This window comes from Garra rufa, chromosome 8, assembly GCF_049309525.1.
Source record: "Garra rufa chromosome 8, GarRuf1.0, whole genome shotgun sequence".
NCBI classification, from domain to species: domain Eukaryota; kingdom Metazoa; phylum Chordata; class Actinopteri; order Cypriniformes; family Cyprinidae; genus Garra; species Garra rufa.
In genome coordinates, this window is record NC_133368.1 from 24,348,006 (window position 1) to 24,367,875 (window position 19,870).

The 19,870-nt window shown below is 37.1% G+C and overlaps 1 protein-coding gene across 4 annotated transcripts in view; it reads right to left on the reverse strand.

Annotated features, from left to right (window-relative positions):
* Positions 1-713: 713 nt before the first annotated feature.
* The window catches only part of col6a3 (collagen, type VI, alpha 3), a 129,040-nt gene continuing 109,883 nt past the window's right edge, over positions 714-19,870 (reverse strand). For 2 of the 4 annotated variants that reach the window (XM_073846182.1, XM_073846185.1), the window contains 40 exons: positions 19,244-19,843; positions 18,509-19,123; positions 18,065-18,399; positions 17,833-17,911; positions 17,523-17,668; positions 17,316-17,408; positions 17,158-17,211; positions 16,664-16,735; positions 16,546-16,572; positions 16,374-16,418; positions 16,224-16,277; positions 16,069-16,131; positions 15,894-15,959; positions 15,475-15,528; positions 15,129-15,164; positions 14,912-14,974; positions 14,629-14,691; positions 14,343-14,405; positions 13,976-14,038; positions 13,390-13,440; positions 11,507-11,542; positions 11,342-11,404; positions 11,200-11,262; positions 10,865-10,897; positions 10,725-10,758; positions 9,929-10,437; positions 8,712-8,814; positions 7,898-8,599; positions 7,676-7,778; positions 7,524-7,576; positions 7,168-7,428; positions 6,540-6,620; positions 6,259-6,339; positions 5,474-5,593; positions 5,202-5,285; positions 4,847-4,921; positions 3,143-3,328; positions 2,641-2,703; positions 1,581-1,766; positions 714-1,479 (listed from right to left, as the gene is read on the reverse strand). In XM_073846182.1, the coding sequence (XP_073702283.1) occupies positions 1,439-1,479; positions 1,581-1,766; positions 2,641-2,703; positions 3,143-3,328; positions 4,847-4,921; positions 5,202-5,285; positions 5,474-5,593; positions 6,259-6,339; positions 6,540-6,620; positions 7,168-7,428; positions 7,524-7,576; positions 7,676-7,778; positions 7,898-8,599; positions 8,712-8,814; positions 9,929-10,437; positions 10,725-10,758; positions 10,865-10,897; positions 11,200-11,262; positions 11,342-11,404; positions 11,507-11,542; positions 13,390-13,440; positions 13,976-14,038; positions 14,343-14,405; positions 14,629-14,691; positions 14,912-14,974; positions 15,129-15,164; positions 15,475-15,528; positions 15,894-15,959; positions 16,069-16,131; positions 16,224-16,277; positions 16,374-16,418; positions 16,546-16,572; positions 16,664-16,735; positions 17,158-17,211; positions 17,316-17,408; positions 17,523-17,668; positions 17,833-17,911; positions 18,065-18,399; positions 18,509-19,123; positions 19,244-19,843 (5,519 nt within the window). In that variant the 3' untranslated portion in view covers positions 714-1,438. Of the gene's footprint in view, positions 1,480-1,580; positions 1,767-2,640; positions 2,704-3,142; positions 3,329-4,846; positions 4,922-5,201; positions 5,286-5,473; positions 5,594-6,258; positions 6,340-6,539; positions 6,621-7,167; positions 7,429-7,523; positions 7,577-7,675; positions 7,779-7,897; positions 8,600-8,711; positions 8,815-9,928; positions 10,438-10,535; positions 10,548-10,721; positions 10,759-10,864; positions 10,898-11,199; positions 11,263-11,341; positions 11,405-11,506; positions 11,543-13,389; positions 13,441-13,975; positions 14,039-14,342; positions 14,406-14,628; positions 14,692-14,911; positions 14,975-15,128; positions 15,165-15,474; positions 15,529-15,893; positions 15,960-16,068; positions 16,132-16,223; positions 16,278-16,373; positions 16,419-16,545; positions 16,573-16,663; positions 16,736-17,157; positions 17,212-17,315; positions 17,409-17,522; positions 17,669-17,832; positions 17,912-18,064; positions 18,400-18,508; positions 19,124-19,243; positions 19,844-19,870 lie in introns of all 4 variants that reach the window. The other 2 variants (XM_073846183.1, XM_073846184.1) reach the window with 2 other exon arrangements.

Sequence of the window (19,870 nt, forward strand, 5' to 3'; positions counted from 1 at the left end):
TCATGCATTATTGACTCAGCTGTTGATGGAGATTATACACTCTTCCATTTTAAACAATTTACAATAACTTTGTGAATATGAATGACTGGAACTGGTTTTGGAATGTTTCATCAGGAAGTGTTAGTATGAAAACCTGTTTCTAAACTCTAATCTTTCTAAAAGGGTCAGACAGAGTTCACAGTGAAATGTTTCTCAAAGTTTGTTATCTCTAGTTGCCATAGAGCTTGATTTATAAAACGTCTGTTGATGAAGCTGCCTGGGGTAATTTCCAGTGTGATAAAAAATGCAACTGTTCACAGGGGAAGGAGGAAATTACAGCTTCGGTGGAACAGAGGAAATCAGAAGCTTACCTCTTTTTAATATAAACAGGTTCCTGCACTTTCAAAAAGCTAATTCATTTTCTTATTTCTCAAAGTCTGAATCACGTGTGGCGTTGTGTATGTGTGCGAGTTAAAGGAAAGAGACAATATTGTTATTGTAACTCTGAAATATAAGCTGGCAATGCAGTATGTCCTGAATTAAACACCATGCTTTCCTTTGAGCATGCAAAGGTCACATCTGTTCGTTTATTTCTTGTTCTCTCAGCAGTACTCAAAGTGAATGATCAGTCATAAAATGATATTCTTCTCAACATGATTCACAGCTAGAGTAAAATCACTTTTAACCGTGATACGCATCGAATGCATTACAAAAAGTAAAAAGAAAGCACAGAGTTTTATATAAAGACTAATTTATTTATATCTGCCCATTTCCAAGTGAAATACAAAGTTAACAAAAACCCACCAACCCCAAAAATACAGTTTAAAAAATACATTCCAATTGCTTTTTGAAACCAAAACTTGGCTCCAAAAATGCCTATGACTTGCTTCAGATGATGGTCATTTTATCTAACATCAAAACAACATTTGTTTGGAGATTTTAGAGTCAGTGGAGATCTCCAGCAGTATGACCAAGAAGAGCAATTAAAATTCTTCCCCCCAAGCAGTTAAAAAAATAAAATAAAACAACGTAATAGGGGGAATTGCAGTAATTTAGCAAAATTGACTAAAATGGAACTAAACTGTCATGAACTTTTCTCCTAACTACAAAGATTTACTGATATGTTTTGATCAAGATATTTCCACAAGCAAACCACATGATTAAAACAGCATAACATTTGAAAAAAAATTGCCCTGGACATTTACAATGGGATTTTTTTCAAACCCCCACACATGAAAAATCAAACAATTTAAAACAAAAGTGAATGTAGCACCAGCACGAAACAAAGAAACTTGTTCTGCTTTTTTTCTTATGTGGAAAATACTACTTCAAGGTTTTCTTTGGATCAATCCTCTGGCAAGGTCCAGTGCAGGCATCTTGGCTGTGGCTGTGCTTCTTGTTTTTAGGTGCTATAGCCTCTGAGTGTTGTCAGCGGTTAGCTTACAGTCTTCATTAGTTCCTATGTTTTAACTCCTGCGATGATCCCTTGTTTAAGAGGTGCTGTTAAGAACAAAAAATATGAAGTAATTTATTTTTCTTTTTTTTATCAAACAATCCTTGACATGATCACCTTGACATGCTATTTTTAGAAGTAAACACACCTTTTCCACAAGCTTCCTCACACTCATCTTGTGTATCAAAGCGATTCTGGTTGCCTCCACATCCTCCGTACCAGAAGCGGGTACAGTTTCCACTAAGTGGGTCATAATGCCATTTAAGCACAAATTTAGCACAGGAACCCTCATCTTTTGGTAGCTTGCAGATTTCCACACTGGAGCGCAGGGCAGCTGTTAGATGACAGAAATGACAGAATTTTCATTAAATATCTATTTGCAAAAGCTTTTCAGATAATTTCAGTGAAGTTTTGGAAAACAACAGGTTTGTTTTGTTAGTTAGATGGCTTGACTTTAAGGTTTATCATCTCTGAACACGCCGTTCATATGTTATGTCATCTCCAACATGATTTCTTGCAACATAACATTTGCCCTAAAAATTGCTATCGCTACATAAATCTTTCAGTTCACTTGATTTCCACAATGATTTAGGTTCAATTATTTCCAGGAATCATTAAAAAGTGGTATGTGGTAAAGCGTTGTTCACTAAGGAAAGTGAGCTACATGGCTTGCCAAGGTCTTTGGCAAGAAAGCAGTTCTTGACCTTCACACAAGCCATATTTTGCACATTATTATCCCTGACAGGATGTTTTTTGTGTAAACCAATGTACATGCATCAGACATTATTCGAGCTGAATAACAACAGTACTGTTTTCAGTATACTGTAGCTGCTTACAGCTAAATTGAACTTGTTTTATAATAAATTAACTTTACACAGTTGTTGAACTGAACCAACATTGAACTTACTTAGAGCTGAATAATGACACTATTGTCTTGCTACAGCTGCTTTATAACTGAATTTGGATTTGCCTCTTTTTTGAAGTTTGCATTAATTCGTTATTTTCCTGCTTTAAAACAATCTCTACTGTTATAAACCAGTATAAAAAAAGCAAACTAATATGACATTACCACAAATAAATTTCTTATGAATTTAAAATGTATTGCTCTCAGTATAGCATTTTATAAAAGTGGTCCTGTAACAGAGTTTAAACACTTCACGACTGTTGTAAAACAATGAAGGAAAGGTTACTGTAACCGGTAGACTGACCTGGAGCGGGTGCTGGGGGGTGAACAGATTTGACGTGATCTTCAATTGCTTTAGGCTCAGCCACTGTGGAAGACAAAAAAAAAAAGAGTTATTTTTATTCAAGAATTTTCCTATCTTTCGTTTTAATGTACTTCTTTTTCAGATACCTAGGAGTAGCCAAGTCTCTAGGCTAGTAATACAACAAAGGTTTTTTTTGTTTGTTTGTTTGTTTGTTTGTGTGCTAGAGTTAGTAAGTGAATTACCATTGAGTACCATAGCACAAACCACTACATTTAGTGTGCTGTAAATACTTTAGAATAAATGAATCATCTAATTAATAACTGAACTAATTTTGTAGCTACAGATTGTTTCGGTTTCGTTCTGTTTTGAGATTTAAGAATTTAACCTTGAGTACTGCAACCTGTATGCATAGCTTTTATAGAATTCAAGTTTTCGAAATAGAAATAACAGGACAAATCAGTCGCTGCAGTGATCTGTTCAAGGGGTCAAAGTGCACACGTACCTTTCTTCATGCAGTGTTTGAAGCAATCAGCCTCAGTCTCAAACCTATTGTCATTTCCTCCACAACCTCCATACCAGAACTGTGTACAGAATCCGTTCTTTCTGTCAAAGTACCACTTAGCTTGGTAATCTTTGCATGGCAGTCCAGTGTCAAAGTCAAGTGAACATGGGTCCATTAGATTGTTAGCTGAAACATGCAAACACACAGAGACAAACAAAGAGGGTTTATCATGAAAGAGAAAAGACAAAGACCGTTAGTGTTGTCAGTAAACTGAAATCAGACTTGAATTCAAACTTCAAGGCTTTTTAGAGTTTGCTTTTTAGAGATATTATGTAAATATCTTTGGATCATAATAGGAGTCAAGTTTCTAAATGCATTCATTAGTAGTAGTAGTAGTAGTAGTTTACTGTAAAAAGTTTCAATTTAAAATTTAAAAACTTAAGTTTAGCAGCTGCATTAAAATTTTAAGTTAAATCAACTTTAAAGTACAAGTAATTTCAACTCATAAATTAAATCAACTTAAAAGTACAAATCATTTTAACTAATTTTATTGTCTTGAGTTGAAATGAATAGTAGTTCGAAGTTGATTTAACTTAAAATTTTAAGGCAGCTGCTGAACTTACGTTCTTAAGTTGAAACTGGTAAAAACTTTTTACAGTGTTGTAGCAGTTGGGATAATACAAAAGTTACATAAACAGAAAATAAAAACCAAGCGCAAACAAAAACACAGAAGTTAAAATTATGCAAGATTTTTTTTTCAATTGCATTCTTTAGTATTATCAGCACTGGCGGTCCAAATACTTGGTCACTGGACCAAAATACCGCAAGGAAAAAAGAAAAGAAAATAGTGACCATGTTTGCAAAAACACATATATGTTTTATATGCCTTTTGCAGTTCATTTGATTTATGAGCTCTACATTAGCCATCTGCAGGTAATTAGTTTGATGTCAGTCTCATTAACTGTGTTTGTGCTGGGGCCATCTCACAAATCTCTGCTTCATAACCCCTACAGAGTAAAGCTGCCTTTTATGTGAAACAACCATTTTCCCCCCTACAAAGTAAGTATTGCACTTTGCTAGTGGGTTATCGAGTCAAACAATGTCTAGTTCAATACAGTTTAGGCTAGTTTATTCATTTTTGCTGATGCATTTATGTTAAAAGTCAAACCACCCTGAATTAAATGGGCTTCCCTATTACCAGCTTATAAAAACAATGATCTCATTGTTTTGAAATGCCGAAGGCCTCCGTCCTAACAGAATTAAGTAATCATCATTCACAGTACAGATTTTCCTTTAACATGTGTTATAAGCTGCTCTGACTGGTACATTTACACATTTATATATTATTTTGTCTTTTAAACAATCAGCAATAGTAATATTGTATATGCAGACATTTGATGTTTGACTGTTCTTAAACACAAGAAACCTCTAATGACATGTTTTTTTTTATTTCAAAGCACCCACAGTGCTTCTTTCATGTATGATTTAAACAAGATGTTTTCCAAAAAATCAAATAGAAAACTTGTCTGAGAAGCTCACAAACAAGTAAATGAAAAACATCAATTCATTTAAGCTGATGCATGTGCTGTTTGTGGATTAGAATCACACACACAGACACAGAAGCTTTTCAGATTCAGCTATTTTTAACATGCAAAAATCCTTTTGCAGATATTGACTGTAGAGTTATTCCTCAGCATTACTTACTTATTTCTGGTTTACTTAATGGTGCAGTAGACACAATCCCCTTTGCTTCACTTGGAACCTTCTGCTCCACTGTTTCTGTTAAAAAAGACCAGATCTCAGTTAATTAGATTTCGCAGAGCTCATTGCTTTCAGCCAACATTAATGCTTTTATGCTCACTCTGAAGAGAATGGAAGTATTAAAAGGAGGGGATCTCAAAATAAACATAGGAGAATGTACTATACGAATGAATTAGATCTGTTCATAGTGTTGTTTGTTTTATACAAACTTTGATTCCAATGAAATTTCCAAAGAAGTTTCTCTGTACTGAAGTAAAATCTTACATAGATTATAGATCAAATACTCTGTGTCACTTACTAATTTCTGATTTACTGAAGGGTGCAGGGGGTGCAGGGTGTGCAATCACTTCACTTGGTGTAATAATCTTGTGTTCCACTGATTCTGTTCAAAAGAAGTCTGAGGTTAACTGGATACTGCAGAAATCATAGTTTTCAGTCATCATAAATGCTTTCTTACTTATCAAACTCTCAATTATATACAGTATGAGAGCAAGATGTATTAAAAACAGTATTCCCTCTGCTTTGCATGTTATTTAGAAAAATTCTCTTGGTGATACATATGTCACTTACTAGTTTCTGATTTACTTAAGTGTGCAGAGGACACAATCCGCTTTGCTTCACTCGGAACCTTCTGATCTGCCGCGATCCCCATCACTTCAATTGGAGTAAGAACCTTCTGTTCTGTTGATTCTGTTGACAAGAAATCTGAGGTTAACTAGATCCTGCAGAAATCAGAGTTTTTGGTCATAATAAATGCTTTCTTACTTATCGAACTTTTCACTACAGTTGAGGTCAAAAGTTTACATACACCTTTCAGAATCTGCAAAATGTTAATTTTTTTTTTTCACACTGAGGACAACTGAGGGACTCATATGGAGCTATTACAGAAGGATCAAATGCTCACTGACACTCCAGAAGGAAAAAAGGTGCATTAAGAGCCAGGGGTGTAAACTTTTGAAAAGAATGAGGATGTGTGCATTTTTCATATTTTGCCTAAATTTTCTTATTTTAAATCTTATTTTGCGTAATTTTTTATAAATTCTATTTAAAAACTATTATTTTCTCTAAAGACTATATGTAAACATCTTTTAATATCTTATTCAGGACAGTACTAAATAAAAAATAACATGCATTTTGTATGATTCCTCTTATTTTGTTAAAATAAATAACATTTAGCAGATTCTGCAAGGTGTATGTAAACTTTTGACTTCAGCTGTATGTACAGGTCTACCAAAAACAGTATTTCCTCTTTCTCTTCTTTACATGTTATCTTTTATTCATTATTCATTCATTTTAATTTGTAAAACTTTATCAACAATTCTGCCGGTGATATATTCTGATATTCTGTCACTTACTAATTTCTGGTTTACTCAAGGGTGCAGTGGAAATCATATCCATCGTTTCACTGGCATTGAAAATTTTCTGTTCTTGTGGTTCTGTTTAAAAAGACACATTTGAGGTTAGCTAGATCTTGTCGTGCTTATAGTTTTCTAAAGCATTCATATTTTGTACTACCTCTATGTAACAATACGGAAGCTAGAGTCATCAAAAAACACATAGCTCTGTTATACTACAGTATATTAAATGTGCAAAAAAAATCTGATAAAATCTGTGAAGCAAATTCTCTGTCACTTACTTGTTTCTGGTTTACTCAAGGGTGCAGTGGGCGCAATTCCCATCACTTCTTTTACAGTAAGTACCTTCTTATGTGCTGATTCTGTTCAGAAGAATGAATATAACGTTAACACCATTCAGCACTTCCCAGCATAAAAAAACAGCTGGAAAAGTTAATGAATCAATCAATCAATCAATATAAAAAATATATGTTATTGATTTACTTTATTGATGTTTAAATGATAAAATTTTAATGATCAGGGAACATGAAGTATGCTCTTTAGTAGGACATCCAGCCTGCTTTTTTTGCTCTAGAAAATAAGAGCTAAAGCTGAACAGCTTCAAAAAGAGAAAAAACGTCTGTAAGTCAAAAGCCACCCAATAACTGTTAGAAACGGACTATAAGCTACACTAAAAATTTCACTAAAAAAATTGTGTTCCAGCACAGGTCGCAAATCACCTTCACTAACCAAATAAGGTTTAAGCGTAGTTTCTTGTCCTTTTGTGGCGTTAAGTGCACTGTGTTTCTATCTCTTTGCAAATAAGGAAGCTTTTGCAGCTGTTTATTTAGTGCATAATCTCAGCTACACAACATGTTCCTTTAATTCATAACCACACAGAGTAATTTATAAGAAAAAACATGAGCTTACTTGTGGGAACAATGCCTTTGTAGGTGCTGGCAACATTACCATTGCCACTGTGAGTGTTGACCACTACGTGATAGGTTTCGGCTGCCTCCAGCTCAGAAATAGAGAGATGGCTGCCGGTCACATTTTTCCTTAGCACCAGACTATGATCCTTCAGGCGAGTCACAGTAACCTCATGGGTTGCCTTTGAATCGCCACTCAACCACTGTAGGGAGAATCCACTGGAGGTGACGTTAACCAGATGCATTTTGTCCATACCTGCATCTGAACACAAACATACACACAATGTGTCCATATTTCAACCCCAAGCATTTCTCTATAAACAAATACTTACAACCTACGATGCATACTGTCAGTACCTTTATGTTTCCTGTCATGAACCTCCTGATGTCCATGATTCTTCTCGTGTTTCCTGGATAAAGACACCATAGCAACATTAACACAATGTATCAACTCAATATTAATGTGAATTAAATGATTTAGAGACTCCCACTGTCTTAAATATACTCACTCCTCTGTTTTTGGCAAATTAAATGGGAATTTGCGAGGCTGGTCACTCTGATACCACTGACACTTCTGAGCGACTTCAGGTGACATGTAGAAAGCATTTTCAACTACACAGAGAGAATGAAGAAACTGTCAATAACATTTCCTGGAGAAAACTTGGTACAAAAAAACAGGCTAACACATCAATGGACATTTTGAGAATTAAAAAAAAAATACTGTGACTTACGGCCAAGGTACTTGGGCAGCAGTCTGGCAAATGTCTGAATATGATCATCATAGAAGCCTGAAGGTCTATCCACCCTCTTAAAGAATACATCTGAAGGCTCGCTTGCCACTTGGGACAGGACACGGACATCACCTGCACTGAACAGCTTTCCAACTGCCATCACCACTATGAAGTATCCTTTGCATTTAACTTCAGTGGCAGTCCTTATTATCCTCTCCTCATGCTGTTCAACTGATCCAGTCACCAACAGAACTAATACCTTCAAATGGCGGGGATGTGGTGCCTTCTCAAACACATGTTCAACAGTGCCTTCAAGAGCATCTGCAAGGGCCCGTCCTCCTTCCAGCTGGTGCACCTTATTTTGTAGGAAGCTTCGGACACTGTTTGCTGTCTTGTGATCAGTCAAACCAAACGTGATGCTGATGGGAAGTCCACTGCTATTGTGCAAGTATTCATAAGGTGCATGCTGAACAAGTGCTACTCGAGCATGATGGGTAGAGCTGGCTGGGTCAGGGGACAGCTCTAGCTGTTCTACCATTTGAGAGACATATTGCTTTGTCTCTGTGAAGACGGAGGGCCAGGTGCTCTCTGAACTGTCAAGAACGAAGGCCATGTCGATGTCCAAGTCAGTGGCGGGATCCCTTCGGTCTCGGACTCCACGTGGTGGGACATAATCACACATCTGATCCGGGGCACAGAAGTCTGAAAAAAATTATAAAGAAGAAAAATGATCTTTGAACATGTTGTTACTGTTTTACAGTTAAAAAAAGTTTCTTGTTATGCTGGACTCTCTTATGCATGATAACAGTTTTACCCAGGCAAATATGGCAGGTCATGATCTTCTTGATGACATTGTTGTATTCAGCACTTCCAGGTGAGGGCAGGACGATAACCTGGGCTAAGGCAGTGTTGTTAATCTGAAACAGAATAAATGTAACATACTTAATAACTATGTTAAACGCAATTGGCGGTGTCAGGTTTTAACTTAATGTACTAGTGGTTCAATAAAACACTAATTAAACCTGTCAGATAGAGTGTGAATTGACACTTCCATCCATTTAACTTCAAACACCACAAATTTATTTAAGATGCAGTTACCTCAATGATGGCGCAAAGTTACTTGACACCAATGTCATCCAAGATGTTCATGTCTTTCTTTCATTAGTCGAAAAGAAATGAAGGTTTTTGAGGAAAACATTCCAGGATTTTTCTCCATATAGTGGACTTCAATGGGGATTAGTGGGTTGAAGGTCTAAAATGGCAATGCAGGTTCAAAGGGCTCTACACAATCCCAGCTGAGGAACAAGTGTCTTTTTTTTAACCACAAATGCTCGTCTTACACTAGCTCTGCAATGCGCATGCGCGTCTTCACGCATTGCTTTAGCATGTTGGAAAAGTCACGTGCGGTAAGTTCTTTGTCTGTGTACTTTGGTTCAAAAAGGTAGGGTAGGGCAACTCTATCTAATATTTTCCTCCAACTTCAAAATTGTCCGACGTTGTTTTAACTTTTTTTGTAAACAGCGTTTGACTTTCTTAGCACGTTTATTTAAAAAAAAATGCTAGTTTGGTACTTCTGCCTATGTCACACATGCATGATTACATAATGCGCAAGGTCGAGCTAGATAAGACCAATATTTCTTGGCTGGGATCATGTAGATCGAAACTACAATTTAGACCTTCAAACCTTTGGGTCCCATTGAAGTCCACTATATAAGAAAAACCCTGGAATGAAAAAAAAAACCTTAATTTCTTTTTGACTGAAAAGAAAGCAAGATATGAACATCTTGGATGACACAGGGGTGAGTAAATTATGCAATTTTTTTTTCTGGAAGTGAACTAATCCTTGTTTTCTAAGCATCAACTACTGCCATGAATCGAATTCTAAATAGAACAGCTGGTGAAACCCCAGGTGAGTGAGGAAGGATATTGCATGATTAGAAATCTGTACCAATACTAGTGCCAAATGGAAAGTAATATAGTTCTTATGCTTACAGCCACAAATTACAATATTTGCCCTTCTACTGCCCCTACCTGCAAGGCTCTTGAGAGTTGGCGATCTTCACGGTTAAGGAGGAATACAGAGGAAATTCCTGCATCGTAGAGGCGCAGAGCAGCGGCACTGAATTCTTGTGTGACTGTAACAGGGCCGTTGACAAAGAAAACAGCAACCTTGCGCACAAGGAAGCCACTGCGGACTCTCTTGAATGTGTTCTGTGCAACAAAGTTCATGGCTGTCTCCAAGCTGCGCTGCTTACGGGTCTGCTGAGTCTGGAGCCCTTGAACTCGCTCTACAAGTGCTCTCTTCTTCTGGGTATCTGCAAAGCGGATCTCAGTAGTCACCTCATTGTTGTAGAGTGCTAGAGCAACACGGGCACCTCGAGGACAGTTGCTCTCAGCAATAGTGATGTCACCGACCAGGCGGAGAACAGTGTCCCGCATGTTGTTGAAAGCAGAGCGTGATACACCATCTGATGCATCCAGGGCAAAGGCCAACTCAGTAGGGTACAGAGGACATTCCTGAGCACCTGAGGAAGTAGAAACTCAAAAGCTAAAGTACAGAATTATGGAAGGAGTGCTTAAAAATGTGACCCTAACAGTACAGTGCAAATGCAGAAATGATTGTTCATTATTCACTTACCATAGCAGCAGGCTAAAGAGAGAGAGAGAGAGAGAGAGAGAGAGAGAGAGAGAGAGAGAGAGAGAGAGAGAGAGAGAGAGAGAGAGAGAGATATTTTAGAACTGAAAACAATGTCTATAAGAAAGTATATAACTCAAACTTCAAGATAAAAAGCATAATTAGACACTAGACAATCAGTGTACTTACGACAGTTATCCCTAATTTTCTTGACCAGATCACATTGCTGTGAGAACAAAAACATTTTGCCATTAATGTATGTCCAAGTATGTAAGTAGGACTAAACAATAAAGAGACACTTATACAGTGAAAGAAAGGATAAAAGTACATACCACTGCACCAGTTCCTCTGGGTCCTTTTAGGCCCTGTTTTTGAGAAACAGAAAAAAAATCTTTCTCAACAGCTGGGTAGAACAATCTGGATTTATTCCACTGAGCTTTCTTGTGCGCCAAACTAATGTCTGTCACTTGTTAAAAAAAATGTTAACAGCTTGAGTAAATCAAAGCTCATGAATTACAGAGAGAATTGTACACTGAAAGAAAGAACGTCCCTAGTCATGCCTCAACTTAGACACCTTGTTAATTCAAAGTAATTCAACATTCCTGTATTTAAAGATTTGTAAGAAAGGGTTTTGTTTTTTAGTATTATAATAAACTATGGTGCTTACATAGGGTCCAGGGTATCCAATATCTCCCTTTTGTCCTGGTCCACCAGGTTCCCCTGAGGTACCCTACAAATCAATGATCAACGATTACCGGCAGAAAGGATGTACTGACCTTATTAAAAATTGTTTAATCAACATTGCTCACCCTCTGGCCATTGTTTCCTCTAGGTCCAGGTCCTCCCTTTGTACCAGATTCACCTGCATCACCCTTTGAATCAATTCAGATTAAACATTTAGACATAGTTTTTCACAGGAAATTTTAAAGCGAGTGCATTAGTATAAGAACTACTGACAACTTCAGTAATCTCACCTTTGTTCCAGGGAAACCAGGGAATCCTTCATCACCCTAAAATAACATTAAAGAGTGAGCGGTGTAAAATTCAATATATAAAGCATAAAAAAGCATCCTCTTACATATAATAGAGACATAAACTAAACAAGTTTCACAGACATTTGATGAAACTAAATGAAATAATGAGTCCCTGAACAAATAGGTGTCTATATCAAGACACAGTGAGTATCTTATGTGGCTATTAGCTGCATTAAGTACTACAGTGTATCTCATCCTCATGAACTGCACCAGATTTGCCAGTTCTTGCTATGAGATGTTACTCTACTTGTCCACCGAGACAAGCTCTCTAACACATTTGAGGGTTACACGTGGTTTGCCACTGCACAGAAAATCAACTGTCCTTCCTGTCTCCCTGTAGCAGCGTCTTAGGTATGTTACATTACAGACATTGCAATTTATCACTCTTTACATTGCTCAGTTTATCTGCAGTCTTCATGCCTCCCTGCAGCAGGACTACTGCATATTTAGGCTCAATCCCAATTCTACCCCTTACCCCTACACTTAGCCCTACCCCTTCGTTTGGCGCGTTCACGTGAAGGGGTAGGGGTGTCTCATTTCTCTTTTGGTTGGAGGGGTAGGGGGAAGGGGTAGGGCCAGATAGCCCTCCAAACGAAGATTTTTCAGGACCTCACTTCAAACGAAGGGCTAAGAGAAATTTCCAACATGGCTGCTCACTCGAGCAAGCAGAGGTGAATATAAGTAATTTTTGCCTTTAATAAGGATTTTGATGACAATGTTTCATTATATGTATATTACCTTCAATCTTGTGTTTGTGTTTATGGTGTTGTTTTGTAAATAAACGTTTGCAAAAAAATCGCTAAAGTTTGCTAGCAGATAGCACTGATTGCACGATATTACAAAATATATTTTTATGTCATATACACTTGACTGCATGTTAGAAACATGAAAGACCAGTGGCACGGCAATTTGCAACGGTGGTGTAGTGGAGGGTGTACGCAGGTATACGGTGTATACACACTTCCACTTTTTAAATCCCCTCTGATGTGCATTCAGTAGTGTCCTGCATTCGCCAAAATCATGGCAGTCCACCACATCCAGTCATGTGAATAAATGTAAATATTCGCTAAAAACACCCAATAAAGGCAGTGATGATGCAGTCAGGACCGTGGAGCCGGCTTGCTTTGAAATGTATTTGATGATTGCGCCTAATGCACCTGCACCCGCTAAGTCTACCGCACCAGTAATCTAAATCAGTACATAATAATAAAAACGAAAACGAACGCGTTCAAAGAGAAAGTTGAAAACGAAATTCACAAATGAAGCATATACTTCTCCAGGCACCACTACACTGATTAGCAATTTGCCGCGCATGTGATAATGCGTTGTTTGTTTTGCTTACGGCCACATGTGAATGAACGGCGCGTACACCGTACATTTGTACTTTTTGAAACATGACAACATTTTTTGACATCTTGGAATGAGTGATAAACATCTGCGCATGTCCTCTGACATAACATTAGGAACTAGCGACAACCTATGATGACGTATAACAGTGTTGTAGTGGTGTCCCATTTCTTAGGGGAAATATTTTAGCCCTTCCCCTTTACACTTTGTTTCAAGGGACAAGGGGAAGGGGCGAGGGGTAGGCGAAGGGGTATAAAATAGAATTGGGATTGGGCCTTAAGCAGGTGAGCAGGGACTCTGGGCAGGTCTCTTTAATGTCATAAGTTATTGTACTGTGTTTGTACTTTAATTGCCTACTGCCTGTAAACTATGGGATCTACCACAGGTGCATGTGCAACAATTGTTTATGGTTCATTGAACAAGCATGAAAAAACTGTGTTTAAACTCATTCGATACACACAAACACACACACTCACCTTTCTTCCTTTGGGACCAGGTATACCAAACCCATCTCGTCCATCCTCACCCTGTATACACAGAAAACTCATTAGTTTGATCTAGGCTAAACTGCTGATATACAGCTGATTGATCTTATAAATGAACAATGTGCTATGTGTTTTAATACGGAAATAATGTTTATAATTATTTAATCAATTTGTGAATGTTTTATATTTGACCCTGGACCACAAAACCAGTCATAAGGGATTCATACATAATCTGAAAGCTGAATAAATAGACTTTCCATTTCCTATTTGGCTGAGATACAACTATTTGGAATCTGATGGTGCATATTAAGTTTTGATATATTTACAGTAGAAAATTTACTAAATATCTTCATGGAACATGATCTTTACTTAATATCCTAATGATTTTTGGCATAAAATAAAAATCTATAACTTTGACCCATACAATGTATTTTTGGCTATTGCTACAAATATACCCATGCTAAAACTGGTTTTGTGGTCCAGGGTCACATATAATAATGCTGACATTTATTAGCATTTGTTACAGTGTATAAAATGTATTTGGTATGACTAGTGCAGACTTTGACTCCTCACTTACAGGCTCCCCACGGGGTCCCAGGGGTCCAACGACACCTTTAGGTCCTGGCTCCCCTGGTTCACCCTTTAGAGTGAATGAGAAAAAGTGAATCATAATATTAGAAATAAAAATGTATAAAAGCTGCAACGGTCATACATTTGATAGCTGAAAGAGCGCCCTAATTCTCACACTAATGCATTGAAACAAAAATGTGAGTTAATTTCCTGTTCCCAAATTGTACAAATACAAACTCCCCAAAAGCTTTGCTTTAAGTTAACACGGAGATGTTTTCTTTAAAAAAATCATTAGGCTTGCCAATGGTTACTGGAACATGAGAGTGTAACTGCCTGGCAATAAACTGATAAATCTTGCTTAAGATAACAAGTACCTTCCGGCCAAGGGCACCTCTTCTACCCTTTTCTCCAGCAGGTCCTGGCAATCCTCCTGGACCCTGAAAATATATTAAAAATTAGATAAATCTGTTCCTCATAGAAAACAGTGTATTTTTTATTTTATTTTAATAATGAAATGTTTTAATAAATCAAAATGTTATTTTATTTGTGTGTGTGCAAGAGTATTAAACATTTTGTCCACACACTAATTGTCATTATCCTTGATAGAATTGTCTGTTTAGTATCATAGAAAAAAAAGGAACATGCTTGAACTTTTCTTACCCTTGGACCAGGGTTTCCATCCTCTCCTCTTAAACCAGGTGTTCCAATTGGTCCAGCAGGACCCTGAATCAATTACAGATACACAATATTTATATTACATCTTATATATATTTTTCTATTTGGTAATAATATTGAACATTTTATTTTAAGGTAGGTGTGCATATTTGTGCATACAAAATAAATAAATGTAACCAGACTGTAAACCATATTAAACCATAATGTATGCAATTGCATGCACAACATGTCAAGGGCCTATCCTACTTTTTACAACCGATTAATTTACCCGAGATCCTCCAATTCCTGTCTCTCCTGCTAAACCATCAGTTCCTGGCCTTCCAGCAGCACCCTAAAAATGCAACAGGACCATTGATAAATTCAACAAATTAAAAAAAGAAAATCAATATATTCAAAAAATGTTTAGAAACAACAGCTCTTGATGAAAGTGTTAAAATAATGTTTATGTCTCTCAATGGCATGAAATAGTTTATATGTGTACTTACAGCTTGACCAGGAGGTCCCCTTCTACCATCAGAGCCCTTTTTCAAAAGAGAATAAGGTGAATAAGATTATAAACAGAACATCCGTCATTCAACATTTCATGCATCTTACACATAACACTTCAAATATTGCCATAGACAACATGTCTTAAAATTGAGATAAGTACTAATCTGAATAGCTATCAAAGGCAAATTAGAAAATTATTTTCATCTCATATCAGTTTTCTTTTAAGGCTTTAGATTCTAAACTTTTGATTTAGCTGGTTTGGGGTTTTAAGAGATTATTTTTGAAATGTTTGAAATGATCTTTCTCTTTGAAAAGACATTCTCTTTGGTTGAGGAAGCATACCCGTCTGCCTGGTTCACCAGGACCTCCCTTATTTCCGTCCACCCCTGGTTCTCCCTAAAAAAAAAAAATTCAGTGAACTTCAAGATTCCATAACAGTTGTGGATTTTATTCATAAAGACACAACACACTATTTATTAGTACACACACAAAATGTGCAGCAACTCTTACAGTTTGATCATGGCCAGAGGCTAAAATGACATGTAATGAGAAACAATTATTTAATCGAGTGAGAATAAATTTCTATGATTTGTAAAATAAGATTATTATAGTGCAGAACTATAAACAAAACTGAGATTAAGCTTGGTACTTTACAATATTGATTTATGAACATGTCTTGACCAGACATGATCAAACAAATGAAAGAATCTACCAGAATGACATACAGCATCAACTAGGTTAAAAATAATAATTAACCATACCGGTGGGCCAGCATCGCCTGGATCACCTTTTGGTCCTCTCTGGTTGTTGTCTCTTCCTGGGATTCCCTAAAACAACAACAACAGCATCAACCTACTTATTGAAGGAAGATATACTCATTCTAAATTAAGTCAAATCTTTAAGTACATAATATCTGACTATTTATTTAATACATACTGGATCACCACGGATTCCAGTCTGACCAACATCTCCCGCTTGGCCTTTGGCCCCTTTAGGTCCCTAAAAACACACAAAAATATGATAAAGCAAAATTCTTAATTTTGAATATATTCGACATGACTCTACCCACAACTATATTCTACATGACTTACCCTTTGGCCAGGGTTTCCTCTATCTCCTGGAGGGCCAGCAACGCCACTTTTTCCCTGAAAGACAACAGCAGATTTTAATTGGCATACACAAAGACTTGTACAAACCATTGAACAACTGATCACTAAAAACAAAATAAAAAAATAGCTGACCTCCTCTCCATTGATTCCATCTAAACCAATCTCTCCTATTTCACCCTAAAACAAAACAAAAATGCTATCAATTAAACATATTCTGGTGTTGAAATTTAAATGTTAATCATGTTGGAATACTATTATTTACTATGACATGATTACAAAAGGGTTATATATAAGGAGTTTTTACCTTTTCACCATTGTATCCTCGAGATCCCTAAATAAAAGTAAAACAAATACATTGGATTAGTCACATCATATATTTTAATCATAATGTGCCTGCTTAGATGAAATTTAGTTCAACTTACTTTAACACCTCTTGGACCTGGACATCCTTGGAATCCTTGAGTTCCATTTACACCAGGTGGACCTCTCTCTCCCTGAGAAAATATGGATTATCACATTTATGAAACTTGTACAAATGCTACATTTTGTCAAAATGTTGCCTTCTACATAATAGATGGACATTGATTTAATGACGACAGTGAAGTTTCAAGTTGTTCATGGTAAATTCTTATGTTGATGATAGATATGGGGTAGGAATGGAATTGTTTTGTATTTGTGATTATGTAACACGCATTCCGTAACATTTTACCACAACACTGTGAAAAGGTATGTATAGGATCTATTTTTTTAGTGTTAGTGCATGCTGTAAAATGAATGCAAATTTATGTATAGTGAGAAATTAGGCAATTAGAAACTGGTGAGAATGTATATGTTGGATCACAGACAAAAGCGAGTGAAAAAAATATGCCTTTTAAATCCTTTTATATATTCATAGTAAATATTAATACATGCTCACCGGACCACCTTCATCACCAGGATGTCCACTGTAGCCTTGACCACCAGATTGACCCTAAAGACAATCAAACATTGACATGAGCAAACACTGTCAAATTTCATAATTTTTTATCTGTGTTGTAGTATAAATATGTTGTTTCTCGAAAAATTAATTTAAACCTTTATTCCGGAGAACCCAACAGCTCCTCTGTCCCCTCTCTGGCCATTACACTTGCATGGAACTGAACAGCATTCCCGCTCAGCAATGTTATCCTTAAAAAGAGACAACCACAATCATATTAGACAAACATATTCATTTCTTTTCGTCATTGTAGTAGGCCATCCCTTAGTGTGTTTATTTGATTGAGCAATGAGGACAATTCTTACCAGTTCTTCCAGAAGTTCATATTCCAAGTCCATTAAATTGACACGCAGGGGTCGTGTGTACCTAAAGCCACGGCCATATTCCAAGAGAACTGCATCCTCAAATCGTGGCACTCTTTCCAGGGCAACAAGAATGAAACTACTGATACCTTAAGAAAAAAAGAAAAATCATCATCATCAACAACAAACATTCCAAAATACTGGAGAACCTGTTGGTATTTGAGTGTGAAGTAATGATTAAATAAAATAAAAATTTAAATAGAATAAAAATTCATCACACATTTTCATTATCTGTTATCATGATCACTCTTACCAGCTGAACGCATCAGTTGAACTTCCTCTTTCAGGATGTTATACTGGGCATCTAATCCATCAGTCAAGTGGATCACAACCTTTATGGATGTAAAACCGCAATTAATTTAATTTTTAATACAAATAATCCTTTATAAATATACAGAGATACACAAAGAACATACAATATATATATACACAATATGGTTAGATTTTTTAAAGTTTAAAATGTGCCCTAAAAGAAAAGAATGTACCTTGACACGATCTGCAGGCTGACTCTTGAATCTTTCAGCATAAGCTTTGATTGTGGCACCATTTAGAACGAAAGGTCCACGGTTTCGGAGGGCCTTGAAGGGCTCAAGTAGCTCTGTGTATTTGTTGGTGAAGTCCAGCTGAAAAGGTTCAGTAGCACTGTCCATCGCTAACATGCCCACTTGTATTGAGGGAACCTGGCCAGAAGTGCAGCTGATGCCCTGCATCTGGGTAATGCGTTGGAGAATTGAATTCATCTTCATCTCTAAGGACTTCTGAGCAGCAAAGATGCCCTGTGAATTTACATCAAATCCCAAAAGAACATCCAACTTGCATTCTGCCATGAAGGAGAAACAGAATTAAGAATGAATACAAATCAAGAATAAACCTCTGTTCAGAGCACTTAAAATGTACTTTGACTTTGGAAAAAAAAAAAAAAAACGAACCTCTTGTAGCATCCTTTACTCCAGTGCACAGTCCTATTCCTTTCACCTCATCATCCAGTGTTTCCAAAATCTGCTCATTCAGTTCAGAGAGTTCTTGGAAGGTGCTGGCTCGTGCCACTGTAGAAGCTTCACTGCCCAAATTATTGAGCTCATCCTCAATGTCACCCACCCCAACAGCATAGATGCGCACGCCACTGGCTTTGAGAGCTAGTGCCGCTGATTTGCTGTCATCCCGGGACCGTCCACCAGTGACTACCATCAGGATCTGTGGAACTCCCTCATCCTTTCGACTGCCTCTTTCTTTTACAAAGTGTGTTTTCTGAACATAGCGAATGGCATTGCCTGTTTTAATTTCCCGACCTCCCTTGTACTCAGCTCGAGTTATGCCATTAATAATGTCATCCTTATTTTTGTAAGTATTGAGGTAGAATACATCGGTCACATCTGTAGCATAATGTGCTAGACCAATCCGAAGATTGTCCCTCTCAGTGTAGAACAGGTCAATTAAATTGAGAATGAATTCCATGACCTCTTTAAAATTGTCCTTGCCAAGATTAATTGAGCCATCAACCAAAAACACAATGTCAGCAACTTTGGCCTGGGGGAGTCCAGGATCTGTGAGAAAACAAAACAGGCAAAATAAATAATTATACAAACAAGAAGTTATGACCTATTATTACACACCCATCATATAAAGTATGACTTGCATGACAACGACATTAAAGCTCCACCTACCTGTCACTTCACCGTCAATGGGAATCTCCCCTATCATCGTTCCATTAAGTCTGGCTATAAACTTGTTCTGTATGGTTGGAAGACTTGGGAAAGTAGGCACCTTCAGGACATCTTCAGCAGTGGTAGTAATCTGTGCCAGCTGTCTTGGGTCTGCATTATCTGCACCAATTCCTATACAATTGACGCGAGAGCCTTTGAGAAGTGGGCCGTAAGAAGATACGTCGGAGGTTGATCTTCCACCAGTTAGCACAACTAAATGCTGGGAAGCTTGTGATAGACGTACCCCAGCAGATGCTTGGAGCTCATTTCGAATTACATACTTTATCGCCTCAGCTAGGTCAGCACCACGTCCACCCATATGACGCAATCTCTTAACTGCAGAGATGACAGATTGCTTGTTGTCGTGGGAGTTCAAAGAGAATTCAGTTTTAGGCCTTTCACCATACTGTACCAGAGCCACGCGAACTTGGTCAGGTCGTACATCAAGCTGATCAACCACTTTCAAGATAAAGTCACGAATGTGAGCAACACCACTTTGTCCAACACTGTCAGAGCCATCAATGAGGAAGATGATGTCCTTTCTTCCAAGATTGAGTGGGTCTGATAAGAAACAAAAAAGAATACATT